The sequence below is a fragment of the Monodelphis domestica genome, chromosome 1, assembly GCF_027887165.1.
Source record: "Monodelphis domestica isolate mMonDom1 chromosome 1, mMonDom1.pri, whole genome shotgun sequence".
Taxonomy (NCBI): Eukaryota; Metazoa; Chordata; class Mammalia; order Didelphimorphia; family Didelphidae; genus Monodelphis; species Monodelphis domestica.
In genome coordinates, this window is record NC_077227.1 from 349,506,032 (window position 1) to 349,526,055 (window position 20,024).

The following is a 20,024-nucleotide window of genomic DNA, read 5'->3' on the forward strand; positions in this document are numbered from 1 at the left end:
GTAGTGAGGTAAGAAGGTAAGCAGCAACAGGGCTCAAAGGGAAGGTCTCACTGACAGATGGTTTTTGGTGTTTTCAGCATATTTCAGCATATGTATTCAGATATTCAGGAATATCTCTCAGCATCAACTGCATCCACAAGAACAGGGAATTGGTAAGATAAATCACAAGGAAGCCACAGGAGAGAGAATAGCTAGTTCACCAGGTCCACTCTAGGAGACTAGACAAAACTCAACCTCCTGCTTAACTATCTGTTAGAAGAAGCAACAGTCCTGTCACTTCTCCAGAATTCTGGAACTTTCCTGCTTCTGCCTTTTCAGTAGCTCCTGCTACTCCTAATTTCCCTATAACAGTATACATAATGGTATTAAGGGAAGAGCTTCCTCAATTGCATATGTAACAAACAGCACTTCTCCTTTTCTTGTCCCCTTCTGCCACATATATGATAAGCCTTCCCGTATCATCAGAAGTATGTTATGACTTTATGGTTCACTCCTATCTTAGGAGATAGTCATAGCTTCCTTTGTCTGGGCCTTACATTGGCCAGGGTAAGATGGACTATTTCGAATCTTAATGGGAATTAACTAGAGTATTGGTTCTCAAACTTTTTCTTCTTAGGACCCTTTTTACACTTTAAAATATTACAGGTATTCTTTCCACAGCAAGGGGCTATAGGGACATGGTGTCCCTATCATCTGGAAAATTTGCATAAAATTTAGACCAGAAAAGAAGAATGATTTTTTCTTTTTCTTTTATGGGATATTTACAAAAGAAATTGTGTATATTTATGGTATTAAAAGATAAAATATACTAATATGATACAAGCATTTATGCATTTCTGAATTTCTAAACTTCTTTGTTATCTGTTGGCCTTGGCTTATTTTCTGTAGCTTCCACAAAACTTCCCCCAAAATTCCCACTTAATTGCTTATGGCGATTGGTGATATATCAAAACTCAGGTGAGGAAAGTTGTAATGTGGAAGGGATCCCTTCCACCACCAAAGAATTCTTGTTTATATGGGTTATAACTATCAATATTTACCATGTTAGAAATTTTAAAAGCTTAGTGTTATTATGCAGATAGTTTTGGGCTCCCTAAAAAGATCTTAGGGACCTCCAAGAATCTCTAGACCACACTTTGAGAATAACTGAAATAGGACTTTCTCATTTCCATCCAGTTCATTCAAATACATGAGGAGGCTAAGTTCTTTGGAAGGCTATCTTCAGCTATTGATACATTTTATATGGATATTGTGCAGGAAGTGCTGCTCTTCAAACAATTATTAGTATTTTGTGATATAGTAACCATTTGAAGGCTTATAATTAAACTAAGGAATCAGTGTGGAATTGGTCAAAAGGGAAACAGTATCAGGGATCTGGGTTTTATTCCTAGCTGTGTGATTTGATGTAAGATTATTCTACCTGCCTTGGTTTTATTCTATGTAAATATGAAAGAATTGGACTAAATAATCTCTAAAGTCCCTTCCAGTTTTAAATCTTGTGATCTGTGATGGGGGTATCATCAATGAGGTAGAGATATCTTCTCAATCTGCAGACACTTCTAAATGGGATAGAGGCCTTCTTTTGGATCCTTTGCCATCTTGGGACTGTAAGTCGTACATCTAAAGATGTCCAATGTAAAGGATGAAAAAGAAGCCTCTTCCTTGAAGTAATGAAATAGAAAATTCCTTGATTTATAACCTAAAATTCCTGAGGATGGCAGCATGGTTTAGTGGAGAGACTATTGGACTTGGAATCTCAAAGAAAGACCTGATTTGAGTTCTACTTGGATCACACTTGTGACTAACGAGCAATTGACTTAAAACCTATCTGAGCCTCAGGGTTCTCATCTGTAAAATAAGGGTTTTGGAACTCTAAGACTTCTTTCAACTCCAAATCTGTGATACCATGGGTTAGCCATTAGATTATCTAAACTATTCGACCTGGGACTTAGGGACACTCTTTTTCTGTTTTTCCTTTACCATTTTTTATTAAGATTGTCTTTAGGTTGATCACAGTTGATCTCAGCCATAGAATAGTTTATTCAGATAGAAAAGGGAGTTGTCATCTTAGATCATTTGAACCCTAGAAAAGAATTTTTAATATAAACCTTTTTTTTTTCTTTTAAGAAACTGCCTTGAGAGATTTTTGTTGGATGTTTTTTTGTAGGTTTATAGGATTGTAGTTCAGGCTTGGAAAGGACCTTAAGAGTTCATTTAGTCCAACCACTCCGTTTTACAGATAAAGAGATTAAGGCTCAGAGAGAAAATGTGATTTGCCCAGGGGCACCCAGATAGTAGGTAGCAGACCCAGGACTAAACCCAGGTCTTCTGATTTCAAAGCGCATCTTGGACTTGTATGGCACAAAGTAAATAGTGTAAATTGTAAATATACCTCTCAAGGCCTTTTTTTTTTTTTTAAGATAGAATTGGTGGAAATATTGAATTGCAAGCCCAGAAAGAAAAACATGCACAAAAAATAATTTTCCAAACTACATAACTTTTCCAACCCTGATTAACTGATTTTTCCTAATCAAGGAAAGTCTTGCTTTGGGATAGTTTGCTTGCTTCTTCTGTTATTTCAGTCAGAAGGGTATGTGAAAAAGCTGAGAATGTATCCCTTAGTTCAGTGCCTTTTGGGTGAATGATCCTTTTAGGACAAATAAAGATGGCAGTTGTAAGCAGTGCTTAGCAGAGGTATAGTGTCAGCCTTTAACATGTCTGCAGATCCTGAAAGAAATTTACTTTTGTCTTAATTTACTCTTGGTACTTTTATATCATATGTGACCTGGCTCCTGAATCAAATTTTTAAATCTCTCAGTTATTTCTTCGGGTTATTGATTTGAATGATGTTAAAGGTGGGGAGATGCTAGGGGGGAAAAAAGCATTTTGAAAGCAAAGCATTTGGATGCAGAAGACCTTGGTGAACTATAGAGGATTACAGAACTGGAAGGAACCCTAGGGGCTGTTGAAATGAATACCATCATTTTAAAAATAAGGGAACTGAGGGCTTAAAGGGTTCCATCATTTGCTCAGTCAGCTGCTAGGTGGTGCCAGGAGTGGAGTCAGGAAGACCCCTCTCCCTGAATTCAAATCTGGCCTCAGACACTTTCTAGCTATGGACAAGTTACTTAACCCTTTTTGCCTGTTTCCTCATCTGTAAAATGAGCTGGAGAGGGAAATGATAAACTAATCAAGGATCTTTGCCCAAAAAAACCCAAATGGGGTCATGAAGAATTGGATACAACTCAAAAAGATCAAACAACAAAACAACGAAATGCAATCTGCTCAAAAATGGCAATGGATTGGCATTGCCTGTAGGAATAAGTTTAGTGAGACTATATGGAACTACATGACCTCATATGGAAAGAACAGCAACTCTGGTCCTAGATCCAAAGCTTACCTCTGACTTTTACTACCTATATGATCTTGGGCAAGTCACTTAACCTCTGTGGGCCTCATTTTTTTTTTATCTGTTAAATGAGGGAGTTGGATTAGTTGGCCTTCTAGTTCTAGATTTAGAATCCTCATCTCCCAACCTACCTCTTTCTCAATTCACACTGTTTACTTGGATCAGAGTAATTGATTGGGAAATTCCTTTAATGTACCTGAACAATATTGTGCTTATATCTATCCCCCCCACCCCTTCCTTCTTCTCTTAGCAATTCAAATCTCATACATCCTTCGGACTTACTTCCTTTTCCTTGATGGCTTCCTGGTCTGCTTTATCTCACACAGAGTCCTTTCTCTAGTTTCTTAATGATTTTGAAGTCCTGATGTCCCCATTATCAATGAGCCTTTAGCATATAGAGCAAAAGGAGAATCAAAATAGCTTTGTAAACCTTAGCTATAAAATGTCAACTTCTAATATAATTTTTATAAAATTGATTGTCGACTATACAGTAAAGGGATCTTGGAATTCCCCCTTCTCCCAACACTTTCCTGAAACAGCTTTTAAAGTAGTTTCAGTATTTTGAGAGGTAGAGGTTGCACAACAAACTTAAACTCAAAGTCTTGCAAAATTAAATACATAGTGAATAAACATGGTCTCTTTTGCAATAATGACTTATGGTAGCTTGCCAAGGTACTTGATGGAATTACCATAATGACATGGCTCAGATGTTTTCATGTTTTTCTTTTTTCTTTATTTTTAATATTTACATATACCCATTTTACCAATTACCTATAACAACACATTTCCATGTAAGTTTCCCCAAGTTATATGATTGGATTTTTTCTTTTTTTTTTAAAGAAAACATTTTTATGAGCATCTTCTGTTTCTTATACCACTAGAATTTCTCCCAGTATCCTTCCCTGTATCTCTTCTGGAAAGCTATCCTCATAAGAAATAATTTTCAAAGGGATAAAAATGAGGAAGAAGAGAAAAAATCAGCAAAACAAACCAATATATCACCCAAAGTCCAAAAATATAAGTAATGTTCTATACCTGTGAACCTCTGACCTTCACAAATGAATGAGGTGTTCTCATGTCTTTTCTTTGGGTTCATTCCTGTTCTTTGTAATTTTGCAGTATTCACTTTCATGGTTTTATTATTTCCATTCATGTAATCCTTGTACCTAAAAAGCTTCTTAAAACTAATCATGAAACACATTTTAATTAATTAATACAATAAATTATTTACTCTAGAAAAGAGTCCATTATGGTGGCAGAGCAGGTAATTGCATAAAACTTAAGCCTTTATAACTAGAGGTTCAAACCTTCTCCTTAATACATGTTTACAATTAACCTATTAATTTATATTGTTCCAATTCTACTAGCCATGGCTTTCCTAACACTAATTGAACGAAAAGTACTAGGCTACATACAGTTTTGAAAAGGTCCAAACATCATTGGACCACATGGCATCTTTCAACCATTCACAGATGCAATAAAACTGTTTACAAAAGAACCACTACGACTTCTCACATCATCGATATCAGTATAAATTATTGCACCAGTTCTAGCCCTAACCCTAGCCCTAACCATTTGAACCCCACTACCCATACCCCATATCCTAGTTGATCTCAACCTTGGGCTTTTATTAATTTTAGCCCTATCTGGATTTTCTGTTTACTCAATTTTATGATCAGGATGAGCACTGAATTCCAAATATGCCCTAAATGGAGCCCTACAAACAGTAGCTCAAACAATTTCATACAAAGTAACACTAGCTATTATTTTACTTTCTATCATACTTATTGATGGCTCTTTCATCCTACAAAATCTAACAATTACCTAATAAAACATATGATTAATTATCTCAAAGTGACCTCTAGCCATAACATGATATATTTCTACATTAGTTGAAACAAACCGAGCCCCATTTGATCTAACAGAAGGAGAATCAGAACTCAAATCAGACTTCAATGTAGAATATGCTGCAGGGCCATTTGCTGTATTTTTTCTAGCAGAATACACTAATATCATCACAATAAATGCCATGACAACTATTCTCTTCCTGGGCTCATCCCTAAATTATAATATTCTGTACCTTAATACAATAACCTTTATAATTAAAGCAATACTCCTACTAACAGTAGCTTTCTTATGAATCCAAGCATCATATCCACAATTCTGATATGATTAACTAATATGCTTATTATGAAAAAACTTCCTACCAATTACATTAGCACTCTGATCATGATTTATTTCTATTCCAATTGCACTACCAAGCTTCCCCCCACAAATATAAGAAATATCTCTGACAAAAGAATTATCTTGATAGGATAAATTTTAGCATTTTAAATCCTCTTATTTCTAGAACAATAGGAATTGAACCTATATCTAAGAACTCAAAATCCTCTGTGTTTCCTTTACAACACCACATTCCAGTAAGGTCAGCTAAATAAGCTATTGGGCCTGTACCCTGAAAATGATGGTTCACATCCTTCCCATACTAATGTCTCCATATGTACTAATAATTATTTCACTTAATTTACTAATAGGCACATCGATTACACTAATTAGTAACCACTGGTTAACAGCCTCAGTAGGCTTAGAAATTAATACACTAGCCATCATTCCAATAATAGCCTATCCACACCACACACATAATACAGAATCTGCAATCAAATACTTCTTAACTCAAGCCACAGCATCCATAATTATTATATTATTATGCATCTATAACCAATCTATAAACCCTATCCCAAATCTCTAATCAATGAGCATCACTCCTAATAACTAGCCCTAGCTATAAAATTAGGACTTGCTTCCTCCCACTTTTGAATTCCAGAAGTCACCCAAGGTATTCCACTTTTATTAGGCATGATACTACTCATTTGACAAAAAATTGCCCCAATTTCTATTCTATATTAAATTTCACCTATCCCAAAATATACCAGTACTTACAACACTAAGCATCCTATCAACTATTCTAAATGGATAAGGAGGCTTCAACCAGACACATTAACAGAAAATCCTAGCCTATTCATCAGTTGCCCACATAGGATGAATGACCATCATTATCATAATTTATCCTATACCTACTCGATTAAACCTACTAATTTACTTTGCTGCTTTACTTCCTCTATTTTTAACATTCAACTATTTATCCACAACCAAAGTCAATTCCCTAGCAAACATGAAAAAATCCTTCCCTATAACAATTATTATGCTACTAACCCTACTATCCCTAGTAGGACTACCACCATTAACTGGTTTCATACTAAAATGATTAATTCTATAAGAACTTATTGCCTAGAATAATATTTTCTTACCAACCATCCTAGCCCTATCTACCCTATTAAATCTATTTTTCTACACACAAATTATTTGTCAACTCTTAACTAAATTTCCCTCAATCAATAATTCAAAATTACACTGAATTCTCTTCCCATTAATAACAATAATGCCTATTATAACTCTATTATTTCATCCTTACTCCTACCACTTACCCCTATATTCATTATTTTATCCTAAGAATTATAAGCCACTATCTTGCATCATTCCAAGACAATGTCTTAGACTTGGGTGGCATTATTTTAAACTACTTTTTTGAATTTGCAATTCAACATATAATTATACTTCAAAGTCCAACTTAAGGGCTTAGGATAAAAAAGACCAAAGGCCTTCAAAACCTTAAGCAGCTATATTCTATTTTCTTAGATCTGCTTATTTCACTCTGCTTGCTTTCTGGTGATTTTGTTGAATTATTTTTTTCAGTTGTGTGCAACCTTTAATGACCTTATTTGGAGTTTTCTTGACTTGCCCAGAATCACATAGCTAGTAAATGCCTGAGGCTCCATTTAAAGATGAGTTTTCATTACACCAGGCCTGGCTTTCTGTCCACTACTTACTTTCTGGTGATAAGCCTCACCTGATGTAACTATTATTGATCCTATATTCTGTATTTTAGGCACAAGTCTTTCATCACAATTTTAATTAATTTAACTTGATTCTCCATTCAAGCATTATTCTGCTTTGAAGGGAAATATCCAAATTAGCACAGCCCCCTCATACCCTTGGATATCTCTCTAACACAAGGCATTTGATAGTAACATTTATAGGAATCTTGAAGGAAAATGTCACTATGACAAAATACATTTTGAGTTAAGATTCTACTCCATAATGGAACTAGAGTCACTGATCTTTATAGAATGAAGACCCCTAGAGAGTTATCCTCCTAAAATTACTCATCTCTTTGATCATGTCCTTCAAGGGCTTTCCGAACTTCAGCTAGTCACAGATGAGTCTAAATAATCAACGGGATCTCTGTCTGATCAATACTTAAATCTCTTCAGGAAATTGGGGAAAAGCCAGCAGCCTGTCTTTAAGTGAGTCATAATTAATTCCTTTGTGGGGAAGGGCATAGAGAAATTTATCAAATTAAAATCTGCTCTCTGTCTGTTTCCATTTTTCATGCCCTTAGCTTTTATTCTTGATCTTTTATTCACTTTCCTCAAAGAAAGATATTAGGTGTTAGGTTGAAAAGATATTTATTTCTTAATCTTTTCTTAATTTATATTACTTATAAATATGACATATTTATAAATATAATATAATCTTATAATAATCAAAATGAGTTAGACAACTACAAGAATTTTAAAAAATTATTGTGGTTGCTGTTTCTAAAATTAACTCAAGTCACAAGGCAGTTAACAGCTTTAGTAGCTTTATTACAGAAGGGTAGAGATAGTAAAGAGGGAAATGTAGAAAGGTGATAGGGGAATTGTCTAGCCTACCACTCTAAGTCTGTTCTGAATAAATCTAACTCGCTTCTGACAAAGTTCCAATCTCCTGTCAGAGGAGCAGGAGAGTCTCAGCCTCCAAAGCAGAAGTGCCATGCAAAAGAATCCAGCACAGAGACACCAGTGCAGAGGTCCTCCCTCAGCAAGGACCACCAGGGCCCTCAGCAAGAGCCACCATCTCAGAAGAAGTCCTATTACAGCAAGAGCCACCAGGGCAGCAGAAGCAGAAAAAGTAACCCAGAATGTTCTCAGCTGTCTTTTATAAGTAGTTTTTCCCACATCACTTCCCATCTTTCCAGTTCTTCCTTCCTTTCACTGTGGGCTAGTCTATCACATCTCAGGAACCAATCAAAGTCTCTCAATTTGCCTAGCACTGCCCAGGGGTCAGTATCTGTGGGATCTACCTCCCATCCTCTGAGAGTGTGAACTCTTATCAAAAGGATTCACAAGTTCCTGACTGATTAAGTTAAAAGGGTGGAGCACTCCAAGTACTTGATTAAGTTAAGATAAAAAAAATTCTCTTTCACAGTCTAAATTATTTATATGTAAATAATTTCTTTCTTAATATTTTCAGTTGAAATAACAAAATTAACGCTCTTTCACATAATAATCATTCTTACATAGTTGTAACATTTTTTCCACTCAACAGTTCTGTGAGATATTTAGTACAAATATAACTGTTATTTTTACAGAAGAATAAACTGGCACTCAGAGAGATTATCCAAATAACACACATAGTAAATGTGTCCCATTTAGGATCCAGAGCCCAGGATCCTAACCTGAGTCTCCAGGGCTTTCCCCATCAAATGCCTCTGTAACTCAACACTAGAAATTTTTATAGCTTGTTAGAACCTGCCAGCTTTTTTTCTGTAGAGGTATAAGTCTACGACTTTAATTCAGGTAAATGGGTTTCACTCTATTTAATGAATATTTTTTCTCATAGTTACTTTACACAATTCTTAATGTAAGTTGAGTATTATGCAACTACATGTCCCTACTAGTCCTAAATCCTTTAAATAATCCTTCAAATAGAAGGACTATAGTGAAGTTATTTCTGCATAAATAGAGATGCTTGTGTTTTAATTATTGTAAAACCTCAGCTATCTAGGGCTCATTGGGGATGAGTCAATTCTGGATTAAATTTTTTTTCCTTTATTTTTTCTCAATTACATGTAAAAATATTTTTAACATTTTTTTAAAATTTTTGAGTTCCAGTTTTTTTCTCCACTCCTCCTTTCCTCCCTCCTTGAAAGGCAAGCAATTTAATAGAGATTATACATGTGTAGTCATACAAACCATTTCCATATTAGTTATGTTACGAAAAAAAAATGCAGACCAAAAAAACTCTGAGAACAAATGTTAACAATATGTTTCAATTTGCATTCAAGCTCTCTTAGTTTTTCACTGGAAGCAGAGAACATTTTTTTTTTCATCATAAGTTCTTCAGTATTGTCTTGAATCATCGAAGCACTGAGAATAGCTAAATCTTTCACAGTTGATCATATAGTATTGCTGTTATTGTGTGCAGTGTTCTGGTTCTATGCTCTTCACTTTACATCAACTCATGTCTTGCCAGGTTTTTCTGAAATCATCCTACTTGTCATTTCTTATCAATTGCATTCCATCACAATCATATACCACAACTTGCTCAGCCATTCCTCAGTTGATGGACATCATTTCAATTTTTAATTCTTTACCACCAGAAAAAAGCTACTATAAATATTTTTGTACATATAAGTCTTTTTTCCTTTTCCTTTTATCTTATTGGGATACAGATATAAGAGTGGTATTATTAGGTATTGCATATGCAGTTTTATAGCCCTTTGAAAATAGTTCCAAATTACTTTCTGGAATGGTTGGATTAGTTCACAGCTCGACCAACAGTGTAGAATGAGGCATTCTGCTGAGCTGAAGGCTAGCAGAAGCTTTTTCATTTAAACTTCTTTGATAGAAATCTTTAGAAAGTGTACTATGTATTCATTAATTACTTGGCACCCTTAAATACTTGTTTTGTGATACAGAGGCAGATGTAGATCATGTGGGACATAGGCGGAATGATTTTGCTTGTCCTTGTACTACAAGTGTATGTCCTGGGTACCTCTCCCTTACCTCCCTAACCCAGAGCTATATGTAGATTTTCATATGGAGTTCATCCCTACTGTACAAATGAATTTTGCTACAATAAAAGGCAGGCATAGATGCTTAGGCAGAGCTGGAAGTAGTATGATTACAATTAGGATCTATGTTTAAAAAAAAAAAGAAAAGAATTGGGTAAAGATTAAGCAAAACTGGCTTTATTGTATGTGTAAGCAGGTTACAAAAGCTAGGGTATACACATACCAACTTTGGTCTGAAACCCTGAGTTCTTATGTCTTTCAGATTTCGTAAGCATAGGCAATGACTCAACAGAGATTATGAGCAGGGCCAAGTGTTCTGAACATGGGTCCCGAACAGGGTTTATGAAATAGATTTCAGGAATAGATTCCAGTAATAGGGGTTATGACCACCTTTTCTCCTTCCCTTTCTCCAGTGACTTGGCCATGAAATATCAGGGTTAGGAGCCCAGTTTCCCCATGCCACAGCCTCCAGAGTGTGTGGCAAGGTAAGGGGAAACATATAGCATTTTTATCATTATAGAGGCTTTGACTACTTCCTACACATTCCTATTTTATCTTATTTAAATCACACAATTACAAATCATCAAACTATTACAGATGAATCCTTATAAAGATTAAAAGCCACTTCATTAAATTTCTTCTTATGTTTGTAGAGTTGAGCTCTTTTAACATTTGCCCCAGTTACAAGATAGGACCAGTTTTTCAACTTACTTTGTGCCCAACTTCATGGTTATATAGTAGAGCAGGTATGTGTAACTGCCCTCTGATAGAGGATTTGCCAATGGCATAACTGCCAGAGGCTGAAAAATGAACTGCCAAGTACAACAAAGTGTCTTTGGTCCCTTCCTCTTACTAGCCTCCATATCACTGCTGTCTGCCCCCATAGTTCCTTTTGGGTGTACATAGCTTTCTCCACTCTACTCACCCCAACGTGCAGCCCTGTCTAGCCCTGCCATACCTCAAAGTTCTCACTCATAGGTTAACTTCCCCTCCCACCCCACCCCTGAAACCAAACTCCCATTTTGGCAGATCTAGGTGGCAAGCAAGGAGATTGTCTCCTTACTAGGAGTAATTGCATTTTAAAACTCAAGTTGGTGTATGAGTTGACAATGTATTTTTTTTCCCACAACAATCATGTAAGGTAGGTACTGTAAGCATTATAATACTTTTACAAATGAGGAAACACAAATTTTGAGTTCACTTAATGACTTGCCCATGGACACAGCTGTATTTGAAGTAGGATTTGAAATGAAGTCTTCTGACCAGCATTCTATTTCCTATGTCATGCTGCTTATATGTTAAAGGAAGATGAAGGAGGGGTGGCTAGGTGGCGCAGTGGATAGAGCACCAAGCCTAGAGTTGGAAGGACTTGGGTTTAAATCTGGCCTCAGATACTTCTTAGCTGTATGAACCTGGGCAAGCCGTTTAATCCCCTTTGCCTAGCCCATGTTCTTAGAGTTGTTACTAAATTTTTACTAAGACAAAGTAAGAGTTTTTAAAAAAAAAACAAAAAGAAGACAAAAGAATGTGCTATGGAATTTTTGAGGAGAGGGAATTTCTTCCATCCCCTTGTCAATTTAGGGCTTATATTGGGGTCCCTTTCTACTCCCCAGGATATTACAATAGACACCTGCCCTTTTAGACCTCATTTTATGAAGGATCCTAGGGTCATGGCTGTAGGCTGGAATAGACCTCAAAGGAGCAGTAAGTCTTACCTATCATCAAGAAGATGAGAGAGCCCGGGCCTTTGGGACCCTTCTGTGATTTTCTGTGAAATATAATCACAGAATTTCAGAGTAATAAATAATTCTTATCCTCTTCTTCTCCCTCTATTTTATAGGCGAGGAAACCAAAAGCTAAAAAAGTAAACCTGTCCAAAGTCATGTAGCCTGTTAGTGGTACAATTTTTAGTATCGCCATTCTCACTCTTTAACCCTAATATTTTGCTCTATTATATCCTGAGACTCTTAGTAGTAAAGGACTGTGCCCATGGCAATATAACTAATTCAGTCAGTGGAGAACCTGGTGGTGGTTAGGAAATAGGTTTGGAAGGCTTTGCTTTAGTGCCTGGATGCTAATGATCTGTTTACATTGACTTGCCCACCGGTTAGCCTAGCCCTGGATGGGGGGAGAGGGGGGAGAGACCTGCCCTGCATAGACAGGGAGATTAAATTTTAGAAAATTTTGTAAGACTAAGAGGAAAAGGGTGGTGGAAGGGAAGGAGAATTGTCTGGGAACCTAAGATGAATCTATTAGAGTCTGGTACAAGAAAAATGGTAAGAAAAAGAAACATCAAAGATACACAGAAGAGAACACATTGGGCCCTGAGATTATTGTTGACGTGGGCTTTGTTCCTAACTCTGCTACATTAATTTTTATTTTTATTTCTAGTTTACCTGAGCTTGACCTAAGACTGGGAAAAATTCCCTTTGACCCTGTAATTATTAGAGTGGTTGCTCTGGGTAAGACAGAGTAGGAGGTTTCTCATGTACCTAGTGAAGATCAGGTTGAAGCATCTGGCAGGCTGTGATTTGGGGAACCCCTGTATCCTAGACAAGGGGATTAGGGCAACATTTAGGGGTAAGAAAATTACCCCCATAAGTTTGTCAACAAGCATTTATTAAATGCCTACTATGTTTCAGGCACTAGGCTATATATACTTGGAGAAATCAGTCATTCTACAAACTCATTGTGGGTTCTGGATACCTAGTGGCAGTTCAAGTTATGGTCTTTTATACCAAGTTATGGTATGAGTAAACTTAGTATCAGGAAAAATAGAAACTCAACATTGGAATTAGAATCAAAAGACTTAGGTTCAAATCCTAGTTCCCCTTGCTCATTACCTCTGGGTCCTTTGTCAAATCATTTCATCTCCCTGGGTCTCAATTTCCCCATTGGTAAAATGAGGGCATTGAACTAGAATGCTCTCTGAGGTCCCTCTCAACTCTAAAATTCTGTGACCATAATAGAGCTGAAATTATAGGCTTATAGATTTACTTAATTTTTTTAAACTTAAAATATTTTTCCATGGTTACATGATTTTTTTTCTTTCCCTCCCCTCTATCTTCCCCACTCCTAGAGCTGACAAGCAATTCCACTGGTTTATATATATGTTATCACTTGATACTTATTTCCATAGTATTAATTTTTGTAATAATCTCTTAAAACCCAAACCCCAAATCATATATCTATATAAACAAGTGATAAATCATATGCTTTTTTCCCCTGTGTTTTGACTTCCACAGTTCTCTCTCTCAATGTGGATAACATTCTTTCTCATGTTTCCTCAGGGTTGTCCTGGATCATCGCATTGTTATTAGTAGCAAAGTCAATTATATTTGATCATTCCACTATGTTTCAGTTTCTGTGTACAATGTTCTCCTGGTTCTGCTCATTTCACTTGGCATCAGTTCATGGAGGTCTTTCCAGTTCATATAGAAATCCTCCAGATCATCATTCCTTACAGCACAATAGTATTCCATCACCATCATAGACCATAATTTGTTCAGCCATTCCCCAATCAAGGGACACCTCTTCATTTTCCAATTTTTTGCCACCACAAAGAGCATGGCTTATAGGCTCATAGATTTAGATCAGTATTTACTATAGAGAAAGAAAGCTAGCCACTTGGGAGAGTTGGCCTTGACTGGGAAGTTAATCAGGCAGTCAATAAATATTTATTAAACACATCTGATAAGCATTGGAGATAGAAAGAAAGGTAAAAAAGATAGTCTCTGCTCTTAAGGAGCACATTGTCTAATGGTGGAGCCAACATGAAAAAACAACTACATAAAAGCAAGATACATATAGCATATTGGAGATAATTTATGGAAGGAAGGCATTAGAATTAAGGGAATGAGGAAAGATTTCTTGTAGAAAGTGGGATTTTAGCTGGGACTTGAAGGAAGCCAGGGTAATTAGAATTCAAAGAGGGAAGAGGAAGATAATTCTAGGCAGGGAGAATAGTTAATAAGAATGTCTGGAATTAGAAAATGGATTGTCTTGCTTTTATTAAGAAGCTACTGCCACCCTAATTCTGGACAATGCCTACAGGTAGGGATTGGAAGTAGGGGTACTGGACTTGGACTTGGAGTCAGAAAAAAGATCTAAGTTCAGATCTTCTGATATTTACTAGCTCTGAGCAAGTCTCTTAAACTTCTTGAGCTTTCGTAGTACTGTACTGGGGAAAATAATACCTTATCTCATGGAGATATTGTGAAGATCAACTTGACAGTGTTTGTAAAGGGCTTTGCCAACTTTGAGGTGATAAATCAATATTGGCTATTGTTTTTATTTCAACTTGACATTTAAAGATCTTTGATTTTTTTTTGTTAGTATGGGAAGTCCTTCCACTGATGCAGATTATATAACATGTCTATAATTTTGTAGATAGTATTCACTAAATATTTATTAAATATCTACTATGTATCAGGCACTGTAGTAAGTACTGGGGATGCAAATATAGAAAAAAAAGACAGTCCCTGCCTTTCAGGGAGCTTGTAATTTAATGAAGAAAGATAATACACAAAAAGAAGCTGAAAAAGGGGGTTAGGGATGGAAGAAGATATCTGAGACTGGGGCATGGTAGAGAAGTCCCAAATAGTGCAGTCAAATAAATAATGAGATTAACTTAGTGTCAGACTCCAAGCCCAGTACTGTATCTACTATATAATGCTTTCTCATTTTATTTTGATTTATTACATTTATTGTCATCAGTATTAAAATTAATCATATTTTTATATTACACTGCCCAGTGTAATCTGTCTTGATGGAGAATTCTTTAAAGTAAGTTTTTTATTAGTGTTTTTTATTTTTTATGTTATTGTAATTTCTCTCCAATATCTATACTGTAATGGTTAGAATGGGTTTGACAAATATAGAAATTAACTCATAAGTCAGAGGCTGTTAGTAGCTTTAGTGGCTTTATTATAGCAAGGCAAAGATAAGAGAGGGAATTATCGGAAGGAGGTAAAAAATTACTCCATAGTCTGCCTCAGCCTCAGAAACAATGCTTCTCTGCTTCCTGCTGAGTCTCACCTCATATGCTGTTCCCTTCACCCACTAGCTCTCCTACATTACCCCTAAGGAACCAATCACAATTCCTCAATTAGCCTGGCACCACCCAGGGGGGCAGTGCTTGTGGGATCAATTCCCAGGTTGCTGATTGACCCAAATTCAAAACAAATGGAAGGGAAGTCTAAATCTCTGATTGATCAAATCAAAATACAAATTCCCTTCTCACAATACTCTACCCCTCTGGGATACCATATAATAAATAGTATTTTTTTTTAATAATTCTTACCTTCTGTCTTATAATATAATATGTATTAGTTCCAAGGTAGAAGAGTGGTAAGGGCTAAGAAAAAGGAATTAAGTGGCTTGCCTACGGTTACACAGCTAGGAAGTATTTGAACCCAGGACCTTCCATCTCTAGACCTGATTCTCAATCCACTGAGCCACCCAGCTGCCCCCAACAATCATTCTTTTATAAGAAAAAAAAGGAAGAAAAAGAAAAAGAACCAATACAGAACTGATCAATACATTTAAAAAGTGTGAAAACATGAGCAGTATGCAATAGCTATGGACCTCCTACTTCCAGAAGTGGATTGGGGGTGCCCTCTCATCTCTTCTTCAGTTAGATGCTTGACCTTTATAATTTTGTTACATTAACTTTTGATTTTTGTATGGGGTTCTTTCTGCTTACATTGTAGTCACTATGTATATTGTTTTATTTGCTCTTTTAACTTCATTCTGCATCAGTTCATGCATATCTTTCCATGCTTCTCTGTGATCATCATATCTTTAATTTCTTACAGCACATTATACTTAATTCCATTCATATACCACAGTTTGCTTAGCCATTTGGTTAGTCAGTAAACATTTATTAAATACCTACAGTGTGCCAGGCATTGTGGTAAGCACTGGGGAAGCAAATATGAAAATAACCTGTCTATAATTTGGTAGCAATAGTCAATCAACATTTATTAATGTAGCAGTCCCGCGCAATTGAACTGAAACCCTTCAATTAAGTACCTATTATGTGCCAGGCTTTGTATTTAAGGATACAAATATGAAAACAGACAATCCCTACCCTCTAAGATTTCACAATTTAAAGGCAGAAGAAAATATACAAAAGGCAGCTGAAAAGGGGTATGAGGGCTGAGTAGGGAAGGTACTTTGATACTGGACATAGTGATGGAGAAGTCATTAGACAAGTTCCAAAGTAGTGCAGGCAGGTGAGAAATGAGATGTTCTCTGGTACATGAATGCAACAGAATAATACTGGATATCAGTTCAAAATGAATCTTCCCAGCTATAATATTTCATTGATTTCATTTACCATATTTTTTTAGCAATTCCCCAATTGAGATGCATTCCTTGGTTTCAATTCTTTGCCACTACAAAAATAGCTGCTAGAAATATTTTCACACATATCATCTCTTTTTCTGTTTCCTTGATTTCTTTTGGGTACAGACCGTATAGTGTTATTGCTGGGCCAAAGAATATAGACATAAAACATGCGCACTTCTATACATATATTAAGGGGCTAGTAGAGTAGCCTCTTTGGACCTGATAGTATAGAGTATCAGCTCCATTGTAGAATATCAGCTTCCATGGAGGAGTGGCAGCTTCCAAACCCTGTTGATAAAGGTTGGCATATTTATTGGGGTCTGGGAGCTTGTAATCTTCCATTCTAAATTCAGGTAGGTATGTTTTGGGATATTTATTGCCATAGGGAATAAGGAGCATGTGCAAATTTGGGGGATTCTTCTAGATTGCCAGAGTCTCTAATGTTCCCCCATTGTCCACCTTGTCATCATTTGTCACTGTGGGAGAGGTCTCACTGCCTCTCTAGAATGGCAGGGAGGGGAATGCGGTACAGTAGAAGACCACTATAGGTAATTAATTGTGTCTGACAATTCTAAGAACAATATAAGTAATAAACCAGATTAGGCACAAAGCTGATGCCCAGTATAGAATATTACAGATCCAATACACAATCTGCAATTCATATTTGACTAGGCTGAAATTACAGGTTTTTTAGTTAATGTCTAACCAGTGCTAACCAATGAGAAATGCAAGATTTTCAGAGTATGAGGGTCCCTTTTCTATTACTACCCCTCACTGCCCACTGTTAGCCCATATCAAAACCACAAATTCATTAAATATAGCTTTTATGTTTTACTATACATTAAATTTAACATAGCAATTACTTTGTAGTATGCTGTTAGCCTTTGTCTCTCTTTGAACCTCACTCTTTTTTCCTATGCATTTTTAAAATGTTTATTGATGTTCTCCCCCACCTTCTTCTCCTTTTCCCCATTAATATCACTACTCTACTCCAAATAGAAGTCCTCTCTTTTAAGAAAAGCATAGCCAAGCAAGACGAATGTAGGTTGTGGTCATGTCCAGAAATGCATGCTTCATTCTACATCTGCAGTTGTCATCCGGGAGACCTTTATCATCAGTCTTCTGGAATTATTATTGGTCATTGTATTATTAAGAAATATTTTTGTGTATATGTTGTTTTATCACCAGTAGAATGTAAGCTTCCAGAGAGCCAAGGATGTCTTGCCTTTCTTTGTCTCCATATGTCTGGTGCCCGACTCAGTGCCTTGCTCATAGTAAGTGTGTAGTTACAGGAGGAGACAGACAGTAAAACTTTACTAGTGGAGGACTTCAGCTGTCTTCTCTCAGAAGTAGATGAATCCAACCCCAAAACTAAATAAACATCTATTGAGTTGAGATATTTGATTGTGTATAAGTACTTTCTTGGTTAATTTAATTATTCTTTGTATATTAGGGATATGAAAGACTCATCTCCAGAAATGTCAGACAAAGAAGAAGATCATGATGTTGACTCATCCTTTGATCTTGCTAAAGGTGACAACCAGTATCATCATTATCATAGAATTCTTCTGGAGCCTCAGGAGAAAAACAGTACTGACTTTAAAGACTATGTGGTCCAAAAGTTGAAGAAGACTTGCTGTTGTAGTCCAGCCAAAGCCAAAAACTGTTTTTTTGGTTTCATGCCAGTTTTGCAGTGGCTCCCTAAGTATGACCTGAAAAAATATCTCCTTGGAGATATAATGTCTGGCTTGATTGTAGGCATCTTATTGGTCCCACAGTCCATTGCATATTCTCTTCTAGCAGGCCAGGAGCCAATTTATGGTTTATATACTTCTTTTTTTGCTGGAATAATTTATTTCTTATTTGGGACTTCCAGACACATCTCAGTGGGTATTTTTGGAGTGTTGTGCCTCATGATTGGTGAAGTAGTTGATCGGGAGGTGCATAAAGCTGGCTATGGGATGGAACATAAAGCTCATCCTGTCCTCTTCGATCACATAAATGAAAGTATCATCATTCCAGCTGTGAACCACACATCAGGACAGATCTGTGATAAAAGCTGCTATGCAATTACTGTTGGCACAACAGTTACTTTCATAGCCGGTGTTTATCAGGTAAGAAGTGGTAGAACAAATAGGCTTCTGCAGAAATGATAATTTAATGTGAGTTATTTGTCTAAAAAACTAATTGTGGTATTATACAGCTGCTGGGGAATCTAGGGAGTATAGTGGATAGCGCCCCAGGCCTGGAGTCAGGAAGACCTGGGTTCAAATGTGGGCTCAGATACTACCTGGCTATGTGACCCTGGGCAAGTCATTTAGTTCCATTTGCATAGCTTTTACCAATCTAATGTCTTAGAATCATTATTTAGTAGCTATTCTGAAACAGAAGGCAAAAAAAAAAATCATTTGCTTTATGGGTTTCTGATTGCCAGAATTTAACTTATTGTCCATTGTCAAAGCCCTCTATTCTCTCATAGATCATCTTGAAATGAAACTAATAGATCAAAAGTTTTGGAGATAGGACAAATCATCATTCCTGAAGTGGAAAGTATTAGTGCGTTTGTAAATAGGCCTATTACCATTGATGATTTTCGTAGGCAAAAACTACTATTGAATGTATAGATTAGAAAAGGAGAGGGGATAGTCTCATGTTGAATGACAGATGGCAAGTTTAAATGGTGCAATGATATCCCTGAGTTATTAAAAGAACCAGAGAAAGGCCTCCAACATGGTAGGTAAATTCAGTATGGTAGATTTATGGGAAAACATGAACAGAAATTACCTATGAAAGCTTCGTGTGGGAGATTAGTTCTGCACTGCTGAAGGGGAGGATTAACACTAAACAAAATCACATACCCACCAAAGTACCAGTCAGTTATCATACTTGGATTTCCTTCCAATATCCTCCCTACTACATTCAAACCAGGTATTTAAGGTACATGTCATATGTGGCATAGTGAGAAAATCACTTGATTTAATATAAGATTTAGCATACTTGGCTTTATATCACATCTTTGCAATTTATTTGGACTTAGGCACATTACTTCCCCTTTCTATTCATCATTTGGAAAATGAGGCAGTATGTTTTCTTAGGTCTTGCCCCATTTTAAATTCTATCTCATAAATTTCAATTACTTCTACTCCATGGGACTATAAAATCTTATCATTTTAAGGGGCATCAAAGGTCATTTAGTTTAATTCTTATCAGAAACTGGAATCTCTTCCACAAAATCCCTGTTAAGTAGCCACCCAAACTTTGGAGAGCTCTAGTTCACCATTCCCTAAGGTAGCCCATTCTGCTTTTGGACAATTCTAATAATTAGGAAGATTTCCTTTATAGTTTATGAAAATATTCATATTATACCAG

The 20,024-nt window shown here is 36.3% G+C and overlaps 1 protein-coding gene across 2 annotated transcripts in view; it reads left to right on the forward strand.

Moving 5' to 3' along the window:
* Positions 1 to 20,024, forward strand: part of SLC26A2 (solute carrier family 26 member 2) — a 38,332-nt gene that overhangs the window by 3,561 nt on the left and 14,747 nt on the right. For both annotated transcript variants that reach the window (XM_007473862.3, XM_007473863.3), the window contains one exon: positions 18,109 to 18,769. In XM_007473862.3, coding sequence (XP_007473924.1) covers positions 18,113 to 18,769 — 657 coding nt within the window. In that variant the 5' untranslated portion in view covers positions 18,109 to 18,112. The remainder of the gene's footprint in view (positions 1 to 18,108; positions 18,770 to 20,024) is intronic.